Source organism: Antennarius striatus, chromosome 14 (genome assembly GCF_040054535.1).
Source record: "Antennarius striatus isolate MH-2024 chromosome 14, ASM4005453v1, whole genome shotgun sequence".
NCBI classification, from domain to species: Eukaryota; Metazoa; Chordata; class Actinopteri; order Lophiiformes; family Antennariidae; genus Antennarius; species Antennarius striatus.
Window position 1 is genome coordinate 16,647,390 of NC_090789.1, and position 20,693 is coordinate 16,668,082.

The window sequence follows — 20,693 nt, forward strand, 5'->3', positions numbered from 1 at the left end:
TGCTGTGTTCAACAAACAATCACATTATCCAACATGAGTAAGATCCCAGCGATGACGGGTCCTAAATTTGTTCAGAGAATTGTCCAGCCCTGGTTCCCAATAATAAGAAATGGAATTCCCTTGAAAGTCCTCTAATCACAAGACTTAAAGACTTATTCATTTATATCCTACAGATCAGAGAAAATAATCTCTTTACTGTTACTACAGTTCTAAAGCAAAACGTCTGTCACTTCTCATATTGCTCACAGGTCGAGGTGTCCCTCAGAGCGCCCCCCCAGTGACAAGTGGAGGAACTCATTTCCGCTTTCCACCCACCACCCCTTCAGAAGTCCTCTCGTCGAGCGAGGAGCTGCGCAGTCCAGGCATGTTCAGCAGCGTGGCTCGCCGCATGGCGCGGGGGTCCGTCAGTGACTGCAGTGACGGCACCTCCACCAACTCGGAGCTGGAGGAGGCTGTGGGGGTCGACGAGCGAGGAGGTGGAGCTGAGAGGGCCTTCAGGGGACTGCTTCCTCCCCGCCTGCCTCACGATTCCCTCTTCAGGGTTTACGGCGGAGCCGCTAACCAAGCAGGCCTTGCTAGACCCGCCCCCAGGGTGCACCCAGAGTCTCTGTCGCCGTTCCCTGTCTCCCCCCTGGCCGGCCCCGGAGGCCTCCTGGCCCCGACTCTGTCCCCAGCACTGTCCATGACCCCCACCCCCCACCTTTCCTACACTCCCTCCCCCTCTCTTTCCTCTCCGATGATGGGCTCCCACTTCTCTTTCAACCCGGAAGACATGAAACACTACCTGCAGGCCCACACTCAGTCTGTCTACAACTACCACCTCAGCCCTCGTGCCTTCCTCCACTACCCCAGCATCGTCATCCCACAGCCACACCGGCCCACCCTGGAGAAGCCAGCGGCCCTACACCTCCACGGTCCACCCCTGCCACTGTCTCACACGCTCAGCCAGCAGCCAGGAGGGGGGGAGGACCAGCAGCACCCCTCGCCGTTCAAGTTCAAGCTGCAGCCGCCTCCGCTGGGGCGCAAGCAGAGGGAAGCAGGGAGCTCATTGGCTGCTTCCACCTCCTTCAGCCAGTCATCCTCATTCACAGGGTCTGGACCAGCAACCAATGCAGGGCCCCCGAAGATAAAGGTGAGACGCACACACGCACATTATGTTCCTCGAAACATAATGCATCCAAAGCTATAAATGAAATGTATCCCCCCCCCCCTTCAGGTGGAGCCTATATCAGACATCGAGTCAGAAGAAGAGGTGGAGGTGACTGATATCAGTGATGAAGATGAGCTCAGTCACAATGGTGGAAACGATGAGGGTGACATCTTCACTCAGGGAGCTGATCGCCATCCTCATGAGCTGAACAACCACCACCGAGCTAATGGAAAAGAGAGCAGCCTGCCCGGCCCTCCTCAAAGTAACCCCGACGACGATCCCGATGATGATGAAGAGGTCTTCAAGACTCCCGCCACACCTCCTGTTGGCAGTGGCAATCTGTCATTCCCTCTGCTGAACCTGAAGAGCGATCCGGGCCAGACGGCCCCCATCAGCCCCGGGGGCACTCGCTGCATCCCACTTAAACTCCGCTTCAAGCGCCGCTGGAGCGAAGACCAGAAGATGGAGGCAGATGGAGAGAGGGATGAGGCAGAGGATAAGAAAGTGAAGGCTGAAAGGGAGGAAGAGGTGGAGAGGAAGGTGGGGGAGGCAGCTAGGAAAGTGGGGGAGGTGGAGAATGGGGGAGGAAGCATAGGAGGAGATGTTATTTTGGGGTTGATGCTACCACCACCTCCAACCCAGCGCAGAGCAAGCTCTGAGCTGCAGAGGGCTACAGCTCAACTGTCTCTGGAAAACACAGGCTGCTGAGCCACACACGCACGCGCGCGCGCACACACACACACACACACATACACACACACACACACACACACACAGGGATCTCTAGGTTGAAAACAACAAACTTACTAGTTTCATGTGGCCTATAATGTCATGTGGTTTCCCCCTGATGGTGGTGAACAGAGCAGGATTGGACTGTGACTGGAGACAGATGAAACACATGTTGTTCTTTTTCGCTATCTGAGAACAGACGTGTTATATTTTAGAAGATGCATGTTAAGCTGACCACGCAGCGCCTTAAGCTTCTTTCATCATTCAGCATAAATCTGAATGGTTTTCCTCCACATGTTCAGCAATACTGAACCAGGGGAATGTGTTTACCTCTCAGGTGGTCTCACTGTTTCTGTCTCAGCAGGCAGCCACTCGACATTATGACCTATGATAACCCCCCCCCCCAGAAAAAAAATGTGACTGAGCAGCCCTGCTGCAAGGCAACACACTCGTACCCCCGCTAACCAATCAAACGTGAGCTCAGCAGGCAGAGCGTTCCTGCTGTGACATTAACAAATTGAAATAAGATCCCATCTACTTTATATACCTTTTAATGAATTGCACATTACCATTTCGGGGCTCCCTCACCCTTGTGATGCCAATCAGGTCACAGCTGTGCGAGGGGGGCACCTTATATCACATGTTTAATGAATTAGTCCATTTGTTCACATGAAACAGTGAATACCGTTCACTTTAAAGAGGAACTGTGGCATTCTGAACTGTACAGCAGTCTTCATGAAAGACAGATCCTAACGCTACTAAAACATCTTACGCAGCCCTAATAGAGATTACAGAAGTGCCTCTCCATCACCAAGTGGTCGTTTACATGATGGAGGGCAGTGAGCAAAAAGAAGAGATGCTCCAACGGATTGTAGACACCGAAGAGGGGATTTTGTTTGGAGAAGTGATTAGAAAGAACTCTCCAATCATCAATGCTGGGCTGAGAGGCCTCCTCATCCTCTGCTCATTCACGACAATGTATAAAGAAACGGAGCGACGGTCAAACTGAAACCTGGTGGGAACTGAGATTCTTTGGCCTATCACACAGCGTCATTTGACGTTTGCTGGTCAGTTGAGAGACGTGGTACAAAACAAGGACCTGGGCTTCAGAGGAAAAGGCTAGATCTTCTTTCTCTCATTTTCTGTTCTTTTGTTTGAGAAAATGAAGAAGCAGCCACCAGCAAGACTGTAGTAGTGGGCACACTTGTTTGTGAATGTGTGTGGACCCCAAGTTGATGTAAAAAAAAATAACAACAAAAACATCAGGCCTTGACAATACCGAGTGTCTCAGCTTTTCATGCACCCGCTGGATTTCGCACAATCTTGAGAGTTGGTGATGTCCTTGAAAAAGTGTTTTCTCCCTCAAACATCCAGATCAACTTCTCTCTTCTGCATTCCACCTGTTTTGTTTTTTTAATTTCTTTGAAAGACTGTTCCAAAAAAAAAAAGAAAGAAAAAGATGCTCCTGAAGACACTGACAGTATTTGAGGGCATTTGCAGAGATAGAGGACTTTGTGTACTGGAGATAATAAGTGAATCTGTTGATACGATGTTTTGAGAATCAAACTGATATGACTGGGCGAGAACGAGAACCATGCGATGAATGTGGAGCATCAAGGTAAACTCAGGCAAACCTTCACTGAGATGTAGAGATGTTGAGAAACAACTTATTTTTGTGACTTTTGATTGATAGTTTTGAAAATGAAATTCTGCCCAAACAAAAGAACAAACTAAAGATTGTGCCTTTTGGAGCCAACCTGAGTTTTTATCAAGCACCCCCAGTAAAATGTTTTATCGCAGTAACACTACCACCATGCCTTCTGCTTTTTGTAAAAGAAAGATACAATGAAGTAAATCTACACATATATATTTTATTCAAATATATATTGAATTCAAATGTTATATTTCAATATGATCATTTGATATAAATCAGCAAAGTCCTATTTTTATTGGTAAAGATATGTATATATTCTAATGGGCATATTATCAGTATAATTCAGCCGTTGCCTTCCCAACCTTTGCCTTCTCCTGACCGTTGAGCTGCAGCAATGAAGACCAATGGTGTCAGTTTTATATTTATATTCTAAAAAAATAGTAAATGCAGTTACTGTGTGTTCAGGGGATGGTGGGTGTGACAGGACAAAGATAAATGACTCAGCACAAACCTTCAATCAGACCAGGGTCAAAGCACATTTACTGTATTAGCGAGCGTGTTTGTTTTAACATCCCTCTAGCGGCAGGCGGGCGGAGTTTACCACCTCAAGACGGAGTGGAGCTCAGTCACGTATTGACCGTGTTACCTTGTCCCACAAGGTGAACCCTGTGCCTCTTCACGACAGCGTCACACGTTCACAGGAGAGCTTGTCACATCGGTCACACAGGTCACATGGGTACGCAGCTGGAGTTCAGCTCTAATCCAGTAGAGCTGCAGCTGCTGATATGACTGGACTTTGGTTAGATTGTGGACTGACCGGGGACTCAGGCGGCTTTGTGTGAACTTTGTGTATGGGCTGGTCTAAACCAGTTGAATGTGCACACACACACCAACCTGGCTGAAGTGAGGCTTTAAAGGGAAGCATGACATCACATGTGACATCAGAGGCCCCCACAGCCTTTAGAGTAGATGGCAAACCAGAGAAACCACACACACACACACACACACACACACACACTCACTCACTCACAAGGAATGACATCACACAGCCCCGGAGTGGAGTGGGGAGAGAGGGACTTCCCACCATCTGACTTGCTCATTCTGCTTGCTGTATGGACGCAGATTGTGTGGTTTCTATGGTTATGCCATCCCTCTCCCACACACGGACGACGACTCAACCCAGTTTTAAAAGGCTTGGTAGATGAATTTCCTTCTTGAGTTTGTCCGACCAGCGCTGCTTAATGTGTGTTTTGAACACAGTCATCACAAAATGGTGGTTTTACGTCACAGGACAGAAAAAGACTGCTTCATCCATCCCTCTAATTGGCTCATCATTATCTGCATTCCTCCCTTTTAAAAGGGTCAAGCATTCTTGTCATTTTGCTGTCAGTACAAACGTTCACATGTTAGGAAAGTTTAAGGCCACATGTAGCGAGTTTCCAGACGCCCAGTGAAGAACGATCCGGCTGTACCTGAATGTCTGTGCTGCCTTACCCGTCATGGCCTCCACAACAAAACACAATAACTGTTTTCTCCCACTGGTTTTATATTCCCACCCACATTTTCATCTTATAAGTTTTTTCCTGTATTTTATTTTTATTTTTTTACATATTACTGTTACTCTTGTAATTATATTAACTTGATTGTTTTGTACCCTCTAGCCATGGTTCATTCTGCCCTGTATGAATTCCGGAGTTTGTGTTTTGTTCCAATTTGCACTCTGTTTTCTTTTCCATGAACTTTAACTAGTTGGCTTCAGTTCAGCCCCTTTTTTCTAGTCAGGCCCATTTTAAAGCCATGTTGTTACCGTGGACAAGACAAGGGTCACATAATCCCCATATGATATACAGCAGGGGACACAACAGTTGTCATTATTTTTGATGTGTGTGTATAAATATATTTTTCCATTTTGGAGGATTGTGTAAGAAAAAAGCTTTGTACTGTTTAACCATTGTATTATTTGTAATGGCTCTCCCTGTCCTCTGGCTGCCTCTCCTCTGGACAGTGAGCTGTCTCTATGAAGGAAGGACAGATGTGTTTTATCATAGACAAACCACCTGTGCTTCTGTTTCTCTATCTTCATCTTCATTTGTAATTAAACAATAATCAGGGTTCATTAAAAAAAGGTTTAAAAAAGATGGCTTGTCGCTTTTGTCATTTCGAAAATATATCACTTTTCTTGATGTCTCTGGTGTGCCTGCTTAAAGAGATTTTAGTTTGTTACACAACATATAAAGTTATAAAATTAAATTTTGAGCTGTTTTTGAGTATTTCAAAAGTAAAAACACCAAATAATCCCTTTTCCTAGATTCTCAATTGTGAGAATTTGCAATGTTTCTATTGCTTTTGATGAAGTACACTATTGTCCGCACTATAAGGAGCACTGGACTACAAGGCGCACCTTCAATGAATGACCTATTTTAAACCCTATCATATTCATTTTATTTAGGTGCAATCCAGCGGGGGAGAAGCGCACATGTCAGCAGCTGAGAATGAAGTATAAAAACATTGTTCTGCATTGTATATGCAATGGTAAGAATATTCATACCACTGCATATACCTACAGTGCCTTGCGAAAGTATTGGCCCCCCAAGAACTTTTTGACATTTTGCTACATTTCAGGCTTCGAACTTAAAGATATCAAACTGAAAATATTTTTCAAGAATCAACATGTGAGACAATCGTGAAGTGGAACCAAATTTATTCAACATTTTATATTGTGTTTACAGATAAAAAACTGAAAAGTAGGGCGTGCAAAAGTATTGGCCCCCGTTCTCTCAGCTCAGTTAACCGACTCCAGAAATTCCGTGATGACTTCTGAATGATCCAATGTTGACCTAAACGACTAACAATGACAAACAGAGTGCACCCATGTGTCATTTGGTCTCAGTTTAAATGCACCTGCTCTGTGATGGTCTCAGAGGTTTATGAAAGGAACACCGGAGAATAAACAGCGTCATGAAAACCAAAGAACACACCAGGCAGGTCCGAGATAAAGTGGTGGAAATGTTCAAAGCAGGAATGGGATACAAGAAGTTTCCACAATATTTAAACATCTCCCAGAGCACTGTGCAAGCAATAATATCAAAATGGAGAGAGCATAAAACCACTGCAAACCTACCAAGACCTGGCCGTCCTTCTGACCTTTCAGCCCAAAGAAGGAGGAAACTAAGCAGAGAAGCAACCAAGAGGCCCATGATCACGCTGGATGACCTGCAGACATACACAGCTGAGGTGGGACAATCTGTCCATAAGACAACTATTAGTCGTACTCTGCATAAATCTAGCCTTTATGGAAGAGTGGCAGGAGAAAGCCATTTCTGAAAGAAAACCATAAAAAGGCCCATTTGGAGTTAGCAAGAAGCCACATTGGAGACACAGATGGCATGTGGAAAAGGTGCTCTGGTCAGATGAGACCAAAATTGAACTTTTGGGCTGAATGCAAAAACACTGCACATAACCCTGAAAACACCATCCCCAAAGTCAAATGTGGTGGCAGCATCATGCTCTGGGGTTGCTTTTCTTCAGCAGGGACTGGGAAGATTGTTAGAGTTGATGAGAAGATGGATGGAGCCAAATACAGGACGATTCTGGCAGAAAATCTGTTGGAGTCTGCAAAAGACCTGAGACTAGACAGAAGCAGAAGGGTCCCGACTGCACAGATTATCACGGTGAAATAGTTGCTCAGTAAACACCAGCGGTTCATTCTGTGGAATTCATATGCAACTGTATGTTTTAATGTGCTCCTCATGTATTCCCAGCTATCTGTTAAAGAACTTTGTAGAATTCACTTTCTAAAAAATACGGAAAATAGAAATGTTTTACTCGAACCTCCCGACTAGGAGGGCAGATCTGGACATATAAATACTGGAGCACAACTTAGAGGTGAGTTATGGTCTCAGGTGAATCATGTTAACTATTAGAATGTTAACTATTGCACCGATACAAAGACTAACTGTGTATTTGTAAGGAATAAAGATTACCAAAGAAAAAGTGTATTGTTTGTTTCTATAGACCGCTGTGGTGATGACAGTGACTCTGAGATGATTCTGGCAGATGGTGTCTGTCACTGCTCTGCCGTCCTGGATGGCGCGAATCATCCTGAGGTGTCGTAGGCACTGGAAACGGGCTTTCAACAAGCCTATGGTCATCTCTACCCAGACTCTCGTCCTGCAGTGAACCCAGTGGAAGTTCTTTTGAGTGTCTGGGTCAGAATAAAGGGTCAGCAGCCTTGGTTGGCATGGATAACCCCTGTCCCCCAAGAAAAAAACCATCAAACTCTCCTGTAATGTACAGTGGATTCATTAGAGTGGATGAAATGATGAAGACAATTGATTTATTGTGTAAATCTTTAGGTTACTGACCACATTACAGTACGCTGCTAAGGTAACAGGGTTGGTCCTCTGACTCTGGGTTAAGTTACCTCCTTTTGTGAAACCGAAAACCCTCGTTTTCCCTTATTTCAGGCTTGTCTTACCCAGGTTTTCCAATAAACCTGCTTTTTGAAACGGACACACTAGACTTGTGATTTTTATTTATTTATTTATTTTTAACATTAGAAAAGTAATTACACATGGTTAAAGACTATTTATAATGCAGCCCCAATGGGGGGTTTGGTATTTCAATATTTGTTGTACTAGTGGGAGGGGGGGGGGAAATTAGCCAGCCTGTAGTACTCTTGGTTTTCTGATCCTTCATGTTGGTAGTTTTTTTATTTCAACAAATTGCAGACCTAGTTCTGAACACTTCAGGACTCAAGTCGTGTCGACAAGACGTTGAGTGTTTTGTATTTGTAAAAGTCCTGGCACATTTTATTTTCTCGAGGGTTAAGTGTTTTTGTTTTAATTTTAACATCCTCCCTCCTTTGAAAACACCTCCTGCAAAAAAAAAAAAAACCTTGATAGAATAGAATGGTTTATGGTGCTGTCAATACTAAGAAGGGATGTTTGTCACCCAGTGGGAAACAAACGTTGTTTGTTTTCAAGTGCAGAAAAATGTTTGGAGGACATATTTTGGCCTTTGTCAAAAGTACAACTTTTCTTCATAGTTTGTTCGGTTAAACATTCACACTACTGTAATTTAAATTTAAATGTTACTGATAGAAGTGGACTTGAAGGCATGATGATGTCGATGAATAGCTTTTAGTGTACTTCCAACAGTAGTGGCCATCTAAGACACCTTAGAAGAGCCTCAGTTTATGCTCACGATGGTTATTGTTAGAATACATTCATTTTAAGCAGACTGGAAATAAAATGGGTTGATTAAACCATGTCAATTATTAACGTGTTATCAAAAAAACTTCAAACATTTTCCAGTTACTTTTTTGGAAGGAGTATTTAAATCCTATCACCCCTCACCTATCCATTGGCTGGAGTCCTGCTGCCTTTCTTCCTCCGTGCCATCATAAAGTCATCCATGCAGCTGTAATTGTGCCTTGTTTAACCAACTACATGATGGGTAACATGTATTGAAGACAACAACCCAGAAGTCGGAGGATGCACTTCAACGCCTGAATCAAATCTAATAACCATAAAGACACTGGGCGAGTTTCACGAATCTAGGGTTAACAAACCCTCAGATAAACCTGTGGTTCTGGGTTGATTCACCCTGAACTTGGAAAACCAGGGATTTCGACACACAGTTTAACAGGCGTGACAACTCTAAAAAAAACCCGTCATCAATGGAGCACCGATTCGACGATTCACCATGACGATGGACGAGACACACACAGCAGCACTTTACGGCAGTATTTTCCGCACTATAAGACGTACCTACAAGCCTTTAATTTTCTCAAAAACCGACAGTGCACCTAATAATCCAGTGGCCTTTATTTATGAAAAACGTTCTGAAATAGCACGGTGGCGCAGTGGTTAGCGCTGCTGCCTCACAACACGGCGGACCCGGGTTCGAGTCCCGCTCTGTGCGGAGTTCGCATGCTCTCCCCGTGTCTGTGTGGGTTCTCTCCGGGTTCTCCGGCTTCCTCCCACCTCCAAAAGCATGCGCTTCAGGTTGATTGGCCGGTCCCAAAATTGACCATAGGAGTGAGTGTGTGTATGAATGATTGTTTGTTTCTATGTGGCTCCGCAGTACACTGGCGTCATGCCCGGAGTGTCCCCCGCCTCACGCCCTGAGACTGCCAGGATAGGCACTGGCTGCCCCACGACCTGCGTTAGCGGATTAAGCGGGTTGGAAAATGAATGAATTAATGAATGTTCTGAAATAGGCCATTCATTGAAGGTGCACATTATTATCAGATGCACCTTATAATCCAGTGCGCTTTTTATATGAAAAAGGTTTAAAATAGGCCATTCATTGAAGGTGCGCCTTATAGCCCAGTGCGCCTTACAGTGCGAAAAATACTGTACAGATTTAAATTTATTCATATGAAGACTTTGAGGGCATTTTCAGAAGAAAGAGCAACAGCGTCATAGCTGCAAACAATGGGTGACGTGGGAGGAAACTGATGTTCAAGTCAATGCGTAAGTTTAAACACAGTATTAATTTATTTGATGTAGGTGCAATCCAGCAGGAGAGAAGCACACATGTCTGCAGCTGGGAATGAAGTATTAAAACATTGTTTACACAGATCAGACTTCTGCATCAGCTCATTAGGGATCCTCCTTATCCTCATTATGTTTGATATTGTACAGTAAATATAGTGGACGTTTGACTTTTCAGTTGTTTTATCGCAAACTTAATGCACTTGTCACACATAAATGTGTTCTCATCTATATCAAGTTCTGTTAAATAAGGAAGTCTATATAAACGTTTTTATGTTATGTAAATAAAACATTAAATCAGCATATGCACGTTACAAAAACAGTTGAGAAGAAGAATATTCATACCATTGTAAGCTGACACCCACTATCAGCTCACACTCAGGGTATTTTTGGGTGGGAGTGGGAATCGAACCGCCGATCGTGGAGCATTGGACGACCTGTTCTACCACTGAGTCACTGCCCCCCCATTGACACACAGCTGATCATTGCCAAGGGTGGATCCGGCATACCAAGCGATTCTATCCAAGGTGAATCGCTTTGGTTGATATCAGAGATCGTAGAGATTACAGACAGTAATTTTGTGTTTCTTAACGTAAGCCCCCCTGCCCCCTTTTTTTTCAAGGCTTTTTGCTTTTGTTGTTTTTGTTTTGTTTTGTTCAGAATGCCCTTGTGTATTCATGGATATTTTGTTCACTGTAAGCTTTTTCTTTTCTATCGTACTATGAATAGTATTTTTACTGTACCTCCTGTAATAAACTGTAAAAGAAAAAAACTGATTTGCTCTTTGCTGGAATGCTTTTGAATGTGAACCTTACATGTGGACACACAGTTCCCAAACAAGAAATTTTGTGTACATTTTGCAGGCAAATACCATTAAACCTGCAATATAAAATTCTATGTAATTTTTCAAATGTCAACAATACCCAGTATTTTGAAACCTGGTGTACTTTGATTGACTGCATGTACCTTATGAGGTGAAAACAAGCATTATTCTTTGACATAATAATTTCATTTTGAGTTGAATATCCAGTGTTTTGGTAAAGTGTGTGTATAGAAAAAGATGTATTCTATTTTGAAATGAAGAGTTAGTGTTTATTTAACAAAATGTGTTTTTGAGAAGAAAATTAACCATTTGGTCAGTTGTGCTTTCTAGGTGTGAGTCTGTGTTAAAAAGTTTAGAAAAAGTATTTGAAGTATGTGTAAGCGCTTGCTAGTGACTGAAAAAAACTGTAATTGATAAAAAGAAAAAGAAATTCATATAAAACTGAAAAAGACAAAGGTGGTCTAATATTTTATGTTACTGATTTTTTCCTGCTGTTTCTTCACATTCTGGAGTGTGACATTTATCCTCCACTGAAGTATTAGCACTTTTTCATCCTTTTTTAACAGAGCATGGAGGGACAGTAGCAGAAGGCTCCAGACTGCACAGATATCACAGTGACATAGACGCTCAGTGCCCACCAGCGGTTCATTCTGTGCAATTCATATGCAACTATGTTTTAATGTCCTCCTCATGTTTTCCCAGCTATCTGTCAAAAAAGTTCACAGAATTCACTACCTAAAAAAACACTGAAAACAGAAATGGTTTAATTGGACGTCAAGATTAGGAGGGCAGATCTGAACATATAAATACTGGAGCACAAGTTAGAGGAGGGTGATGGTCACAGGTGAATCATGTTTACTATTAGAATGTTAACTATTGTAACGATACAATAGTATTATTACAATAGAAATAAAGATGACCAAAGTATCGTTACAAATAAGGATGACCAAACATATCGTTACAATAAGAAATAAAGACGACCAAAGGAAATGTGTATTGTACATTTTTATTGCCCTCTGTGATGGTGGCAATGGTGATGGTGACTTAGACTCTGAAAGGATTCTGACAGATGATGTCCCTCACTGCTCTTCCATCCTGGATAGCAGGAATCATCCTGAGGTGACGTAGGCTTTCTCCTGTAATGTATAGTGGATTCATTAGAGTGGATTAAACAATGAAGACAAGTAATTTATTGTGCAAATCTTTAGGTTACTGACCACGTTACAGTCTGTTGATCAGGTAGGGCCATAAATCCGAGAGTCAGGAACAGACTCGGAACTCCACATCAGAAATGTATTCTACAGCATCAAACATGATCTGGACAGATCTTAGTTATCTGTGATGCAGTTTTTAACATGTTGAAACAGTTGTCAGTTTACATGTACCTTGATGGGAATGGGCATCATCTATGCAGCCAATTACTTTTGGATATCCTAAAAGAAATTAAAGTTAATATTCCAATTCTGAGGTTGTAGCACAATGTCATGAAGAGAATATAATTTCAAATTAATTTATCACATTTCTACATTATTCACCTGCAATCCTGTGGAGCTCCTCCTTGATGATTCTGACAGGTTTATCTCCAGGGATATAGAAAAACTGAGGTAAAAGTTTCCAGGTGAGGTGCACTGAGATTCTCCCACAGTGTATAGAAAAACTACTGTTTGCTAATGAAAAATAAAAAATTGACCGGAGTGCTACATGCAGCGCCGCTGCAGATGTGAGGATGGATCAGGTCGTGTGTGTGTGTGTGTGTATCTGTGTGTGTGTGTGTGTGTGTGTGCGTGCGTGCGTGCGTGCATGCGTGCGTGCGTGCGTGCGTGCGTGTGTGTGTGTGTGATGGATGGATCAGGACGTAAACCGGTACTGATCATAAAGAAAACTGTATTGATATGACGGGACATCTGAACACGATACAAAATTTTTTAATTCTCTGTGACTTAATGCTGAACCTTCACAAACCGGATCCTCGTCAAACAGACATGCCATGTTTGCCTCTAAAATACCTCTAAAATATGTAGTTATTTACATAACCTTAAGTCGGTAAAACTCTCCGTCCGATAGAACCAGGAATTGAAGCCGCCAAGCGGCTTTGAAAGGGAGCAGGTTAGCTTCAGAGAGTCTGTTACTGCAATAACAGACTGGTCAGGGTTACTCCTCTAACTTTGGGTTAACTTCCCTCTCTTTGTGAAATCGAAAAACCTCGTTTTCCCCGATTTCAGGGTTAACTTACCCAGGTTTTCCACTAAACCTGCTTTGTGAAATGGGCCCATTCACATACTCCTCTGGAGGTTTTCTAATGATGCTCTAGTTCCCTCTGCTGCCAGGTTTTAATTCTACACCTCCTGCTCTGTCGTTTATTCAAAGAGGTTCTGCAAACTCACGCGATACATTATTGATATTTGCTACATTAAAGCAGGGCTGAGCAATTCATTTTAACAAGAGACCACATGAGTAACCTGAATTGTGTCAGAGGGCCAAACCAACGATAACTTGAACTTAATGCTGCTCAACTTTCTTCCGTCATAAAACGCACTAAATTCAATATTTTGAATCGCTGGTACTGATAATCGGAAGAATAAAACACTGTAAATATTTGTATTAGTCTACATGAAATTGTCGTGTTTAATTTATGTAATTTGATATCAGTCTCACATGGGTCAGACAGAGAGGAACAAAGGGCCGAATATGGCCCCCGGGGCGCAGTTTCCCCAGGTCTGCACTAAAGGCTTGTTAATTGAGTGTCTACAGGCAAACATATGTTTATGTTTACCTGTAGACAGTCAGTTTGCAGATGGTCAGTGTGAGGAAAAAGCCTTCGTCATCTACAGTATGTTAACTGACTGGAAATACTGTATCATGTGTTTTACTGTGTATTAAAACTATGCATCAGTATATCTTTGGTACTTCATCTAGACTGGTAAAACATTACAGGGAGTCATGCTTTAAAAAAGTCATCACAGGTCATTTTTTCTTTAATTATTGACAAATCACTCTATCATTATATATATATAGATAGATAGATAGATAGATAGATAGATAGATAGATAGATAGATAGATAGATAGATAGATAGATAGATAGATAGATAGATAGATAGATAGATAGATAGATAGATAGATAGATAGATAGATAGATAGATAGATAGATAGATAGATAGATAGATAGATAGATAGATACTTTATTAATCCCGGAGGAAATTGTATATGTCCATTGCTCAGGCATTACATAACGAATAATACTGAATAAACACCAGGAGAAAACCAAACACTGACATCACAGGACATACCACAAGACATACACTACACTAACAGACACATGCAGCACTAACAGGACTTATATACTAAACTGTAACTAAAATATAAACACTATAAAATTAAAAAAATAAACAGTATAAAATTTAAAAAATATAAAAGTATTAAATTAGAATATAAACAGTATAAAATTAAATTAAATTAAATCCATTCAACCCCATGTTGACCTCGCCACATCCCCCCCGCTCCTCCTGAGAGAGTCATTGTACCCCCTGATGGCACAGGGCACGAAGGAGGACCTCAGCCTCTCTGTGGAGGCGCTGTGTGACAGCAGTCTGCCGCTGAAAGTGTTTCTCTGCTGGGAGAAGGTGGTGTGTAGGGGGTGCCTGGTGTTGTTCATGATAGCCTTAACTTTAGACATGGTCCTGCTCTCCAGAAGCGTATCCACAGAGTCCAGGCTCAGCCCAACCACTGAGCCCGCTCTGCGGATGAGTCTGTTAAGACGGTCCATATCTCTTTTCCTGGCCCCCCCACCCCAACACACAATGGCGTATAACAGCACACTACGGAGACTACGGACTGATAGAACATGAGAAGGAGCTTAGGACAGATGTTGAAGGAGGCCAGCCTCCTCAGGAAGTACATCCTGCTCTGCCCCTTCTTGTACACACAGTTCGAGTTGAGTGACCAGTCCAGTCTGCTGTCTAGCTGCAGTCCCAGATACTTATAGTTTTCTACCACCTCCACCTCACTGCCCTTGATGATCACTGGCTGTGGAGAGGGAGGTGCCCGCTGGAAATCCAGCACCATCTCCTTTGTCTTGGAGACGTTGAGCTGGAGCTGGTTCTGTTGGCACCACTCTACGAAGTCAGCCACCAATGCCCTGTACCCCCCCTCATCACCCTCCCGGATACATGCCACTATCGCGGTGTCATCGGAGTACTTCTGTATGTGGCATATATCTGAGTTGTGCTTGAAGTCTGATGTGTAGAGGGTGAAGAGAATGGGGGAGAGAACGGTCCCCTGTGGCGCCCCCATGCTGCTGGTCACCATAGAAGACAAACAGTCCCCCATACGGACGTACTGGGATCTGTCCGTTAGGTAGTCCGTAATCCAGCTCGCGAGGTAGGGGTCCACAGCCATGGAGGTCAGTTTATCCTGCAGGAGCCGGGGCTGGATGGTGTTGAAGGCACTTGAAAAGTCAAAGAAGAGCACTCTGACGGCACAGCCCCCAGCGTCCAGGTAGGAGAGTATGCGGTGGAGGAGGTACAAGACAGCGTGGTCAACCCCAACCTTGGCCTGATAGGCGAACTGGAGAGGGTCCATAGCGCCCTGCACCTGTGGACGCATGAGCTCCAGGACCAGTCGCTCTAGGGTCTTCATTACGTGGGAGGTAAGAGCGACCGGTCGGTGGTCATTGAGCTCAGTAGGGCGTCCTTTCTTGGGTACAGGGACAACGCAGGAGGTCTTCCACAGTTACGGGACCCTCCCCAGCCGCAGACTGAGGTTGAACAATTGTTGCAGGGGGTCCCCTAGTTCCGAAGCACAGGCTCGGAGGAGTCTTGGGGAGACCTTATCTGGTCCAGCCGCCTTATAGGGTCGGAGCCTCCTCAGCGTTGTCGTCACTAGGTCTGCAGTGATGACGGTCTCCGTCGTGGTGGGAGCAGGAGGTTGTGGCAAGGTTGGAAGACCAGTGGTTGAGGTGGGGCCGTTGAGCTTCGCAGTTCTTGGAGTGGGCTCGGGAGAAGTTGCAGGGGTGGAAGGAGAGGAAGCACAGGAGGAGGGAGCATAAGTGGAGTGGTTTGCAGGACCTGAAGTGGCCCGGGACGAGGAGCCGGGAGTGGTGGGGGAGCTGAAACGATTGAAAAAGCTGTTTAGTTCATTCGCTCGTTCAATATTCCCCTCCACAGTGCTGTGCCCTTTCCCGTGTCCGGTGATGGTTCTCATCCCATTCCAGACCTCCTGCACCTGGTTGCGCCCCAGCTGCTTCTCCAGCTTCCTCCTGTACGCCTCCTTGGCTTCCCTCAGGCAGAGTCTCACTTCCTGCTGGGCCTTCCTCATCTCCTCCTCGTTCTTGCTCCTGAACGCCCGCTTCTTCCTGTTCAGGACAGCCTTGACCTCCTTGGTTACCCATGGTTTGTTGTTGGGGTAACACCTGATTGTCCTGACAGGGGCCACGGTGTCCACACAGAAGTTCATGTACAGTGATACCTCTGTACTCGACCGCCTCTATACTCGACCAAATCGGTGCTCGACCAAAAAATTCGAGTAGAAAATGTATCGGACCCCGAACAGATTTTCAGTACTCGACTAGCCGAGCCGACCCGAACGCGCTCCTCGGCTGCGCTCCTCGGCCAGCGGGTAAGCGTCAGTTCGACTCAGACCGCCAGCGGAGTAACACGTACGCAAATTACGTACGCAAAGACGTATGGAAATTATAGCAAAATATGAAAGTGGTGTACGAGTGTCCGACCTCGCGTAGCAGTACGAAATGGCAAAGTCAACCATTTCCACTATCTTGAAGCAGAAGCAACTGACAATGGACAGGTTCCTTCTTAAAGAAAAGAGGAAGGCTACTGCCCAGCCAGATTCACCTCCACGGAAGAGAGAGAGAAGGGAGAAAACCCCTGGAGGCGCATTACCTAGCGTCATCATGGAAAGGGATTCCCCTTCCATGATGACGCTAGTGCCATCAACCACTCTCTAAAACGTAAAGTAAATTATACAAAATGGTTTATAATGCTTTATCTTTATCATGTACTGCTTGTGCACATTTACGTATTCATTGTTGTTTAGATACACGTTCTTATAATATTTTAGGTATTTTTCTAAATGGTAAGAACGGATTAAAATACTTTCCATTATTTCTTATGGGAAAATTGGTTTCGGTGGTCGAACAAATCGGTGCTCAACCACCACCTCAGAACGGATTATGGTCGAGTACAGAGGTATTACTGTAGTCTGTAAAACACTGAGCTGCCCCCTCAATGTCCTCCCCGTGTGAGCCCACAATAACATACCAGTCGGTGGTCTGGAAGCAGTCCCTCAGCATCTCCTCTGTTTCCGGGGACCACCTCCTGACCTGCTGTGTTGTTGCTGGCAGCCGTTTCACCAGTGGAATGTAGGTGGGCTGTAGGTGCACTAGGTTATGATCTGATTTACCTAGTGGAGGGAGGGGGGTGGCGGTGTATGCCTCCTTAGCATTAGCGTAGAACAGATCGATGGTTCTGTTCTTCTGTGTGGGACAGTCTACACACTTGACCATTGTGGGGAGAGATGAGTCCAAGGTGACGTGATTAAAGTCACCGGTGATAATGACGAGCGCCTCCGGGTGCCGGGTCCGAAGAGCAGAGGTGGTCCCACAGATGGTCTCTCGTGCAGTCTCAGGGTCCGCACGTCGAGGGATGTAGACAGCGAGGACAATGACGTGTGAAAATTCAGGCGCCAGGTAGTAGGGTCTGATGCTAACAGCTGTTAGCTCCAGATCGCGGTTACACAGTGTTGATTTCACCGACACATGTCCCGGATGGCACCATCTATCGTTGGTATAGATGATTAATCCACCTCCTTTCTTCTTACTGGCGGTGTTCGTGTCCCGATCCGCTTGTATGGAGGAGAAGCCTCCGAAATGCATAACTGGTTAAAAACGGGCAGTCTGTCCGGTATTAAATCTGGGAGAAATGAAAGAGGACAGGATACTTTGGCCACAACTGAGAGCTGTGCAGTCTACCAGGCTGAAGAAATCCAGCAGGAAAAAGAGAGTGATGATGACGAGACAGGAGAAACTTAAAATGAGAAAAATTAGAAAACTCACCCGGACACTTCATCGGGACAAGGGGGTAAAGAACACAATGAGACTCGTACTCGAAAGAGAAAATATGATGTTGAACTTGGGCCTATGTTATTTTGATTCTTTGTGGCGGAGTAGCATATTTGTTACCATTTAATAACTGTTACAGTTTGTTAAATAGGCCTATTTGTTACATAGCAGGGCTCGAAATTGCGTCCATTTTGGTCGCATATGCGCCCAAATTTTTATCAGTGTGACTATTAAATATATTTAGGAGCATCGGTGCGACTAGGGAAAAAATCTGTGTGTCCTGCGGTCCTGCCAGGAAACAATGAGAGCTGCTCTCCTGGGCTGCTCTCCTGGGCGAGGGAGAGCAGCTGCCGTCACTGCCTTGCTTTTGGGTAGGTGCTCCTGAAGTCTTTGCTAGTGCTACTAACTTCTACATTTGGAAGCACCAGTGCTACCAAGAAAAAAAGTTAATTTCGAGCCCTGCATAGTAATAAGTGCTGTTCATCACTCATCTGTAGTCGGCTCGCTCGGCGACCATTTTGACTTAAAATAGTATTATTGTCATTTTTATATTGTTACTATTATTCTCCCCACCGTTTCTAAAGTGAGAGATCATTAGGCCCGTTATTGCACAATCTATTCTGTGTTAACAGGAGCCTATATTATTAAACTTGATACCTATATGGCTGTAAAGACTACGCCTGTTCTTTCTTCTTTTTTTTCATGTTTTGGGCATTGGGGGTGCGTCAGCTAAGTCGGGAGGTAGAAGTGGGTGCGCGGACTGAAAAGTTTGGGAACCACTGCTCTAAAAATTAACAATTCCGTTCTATTGTCTACAGTTTAACGAGTGCTTGTTGTACTAATTCAAAATTATTATTATTATTATTATGTTTTGGGGGTGGGCAGAAGCAGGAGAACCAAAAGAGGACCCACATAGACCATTTGTGCTGTGAGGCAACGGTTCTACCCAGTTCTGTCCAGGTTTTAATTCTGCAAAACATATAAATTCATTGTGAAAATTTGAGGGGGCAAGTACCTTATGTTTATGATTGTCATTGAAAAATATTGTGTCGACTCAATTTTGCATTGTGTTTTCCACAAAAAGGAAAATCGAATAACACTGTTAACAGATTGGCAACTTGATGAATATGAAACAATTTAGACCAATGAGAATGCTTGTAGCATTTAACTTCACAAATTCATGGAAAGTACACTAGACGGATTTAAAGAAGAAGGTGGTGCAGAAGTTGAACTTACTCCAAAGATGAGGAAGCTGTCAAACTAGATTACTAGAAGAACCAACTGAACTGTAAACAATGTAAATATTAATAGAGCTTATAGCTAGAAAACAATTGTTGAACTGAAGAGAGATATCATCTGCTCAGAAGCCTTCCGATTACATCAAGTTAAAGAAAACAGTTAAGGGGGTGGGAACTGTGTCCTCTGAAACCCCCCATCATTGGTTCAACATAAATAGTCCAGCTGAAAACATATTTTGCTGTTGCCATCTCTGTGTGTCAGTGGCAGTGTGTGGTAGTGATGATACTGACTACCTACACGTGTAATACTCTCTCAGTGTCTTTAGCTTTACTTTAGATTTTTATTGTGCATTCTTGTGTTTTCAGGTTAAACACCCATCAGTCATTTCAATATGTTTCAACTTTCTAAACATCAGCACTTCTTGTCCCGTCCATATTCCTCTCTCTTTCTCCCCTCTGCCATCAGCTGATCTGAATAGGGGATGGGACCTTGTGAAAACAAGTGTGATGGACGGACCTCCAGCAGAGACACATTATTGTCTGGCTGTGGGAAGAGGTCAGAGGTGACAGTCCAGGGAGCCCAATCACTACAGAGGAATAATTACCATAGATTTTTGTGGATTCATGCCGGGACACTTTCACCAGAAGGTCACGCTAAACACTCTACAACTCCAACTTATATAGGAGTTATATATTGTATATTCCATCTGTGTGGAAAAAAGGAGTTTGTGTATGAAGAGGCTGCAGGCAGTCGAGCCCTCAGACAAGTAAAAGTAGATCGTCTTGTTTGTAGAAAACTGCTCAATAGCATTATTAACAGTACAGTAAGTATCAAAGGATGTGGAATTGAAATGTATTAGTTTATTTTATATGATTTACAATTAACATTTTTTTAAAGAAATGATTATGTTAATGTGCTGTAAGTTGAATTTGCATAAATTGCTTATAATGCATTTGCATTTGATAAAATGACATAAGTTTAATTATTACATTAACTGTTGAATTAAAACAAAGCTCACCAAAGGCTGGTTGTTGGAGTGCTTGAGCAGGTGCTCAATCAGTCATGAGCAGAGGATTACAAGCTGACAGTTGAGTATCTGAGAGTATTTGTGGAGGCAGATTGTCGTCACGACTCGGTGAGCCAGCAGAACAGCCTCCTCAGTAATAAGGATTCATTATCAGTGGGAGTCACAAGGAAGGAACGTCCACTGGCTGCTGCCTCGCCAGTCTGTTGTAGCGCAACAGCTTTCAGCTTGAGGGTTGTGATCTTCTGAGAGCTTTGGAGAGTAACTGGATGGATTGGAGTCAAGGTTATTCCACAGACCCTTTATCACATGCAGGGAGTCTGCCTACGATAGATCAGAATGGTCAGCAACCAGTGAAAGTCAACAAACAACTTAAAATGTTTAGAAACTTCATCTACGCTAAAAGATTAATTCATTCTCTCTTACCTGTCATTTTATTTTGCAAACAACTCTTTAATTATGTTATAAACCCTTATTCTAGTTTCTCATGTAATGCACCAG

General features: G+C 43.8%; 1 protein-coding gene and 1 long non-coding RNA gene across 3 annotated transcripts in view; one reads left to right on the forward strand and one right to left on the reverse strand.

The window, feature by feature from the left end:
* Positions 1 to 5,664, forward strand: part of erf (Ets2 repressor factor) — a 40,177-nt gene extending 34,513 nt beyond the window's left edge. For both annotated transcript variants that reach the window (XM_068333301.1, XM_068333302.1), the window contains exons 5-6: positions 249 to 1,132; positions 1,217 to 5,664. In XM_068333301.1, coding sequence (XP_068189402.1) covers positions 249 to 1,132; positions 1,217 to 1,858 — 1,526 coding nt within the window. In that variant the 3' untranslated portion in view covers positions 1,859 to 5,664. The remainder of the gene's footprint in view (positions 1 to 248; positions 1,133 to 1,216) is intronic.
* Positions 5,665 to 11,857: 6,193 nt separating this feature from the next.
* Positions 11,858 to 12,514, reverse strand: LOC137606931 (uncharacterized). Its single transcript, XR_011037936.1, has 3 exons — positions 12,392 to 12,514; positions 12,074 to 12,289; positions 11,858 to 11,992 (listed from the first exon to the last, which is right to left on the reverse strand). It is a non-coding gene; the product is annotated as an uncharacterized lncRNA (long non-coding RNA).
* Between the last annotated feature and the right edge of the window lie 8,179 nt (positions 12,515 to 20,693).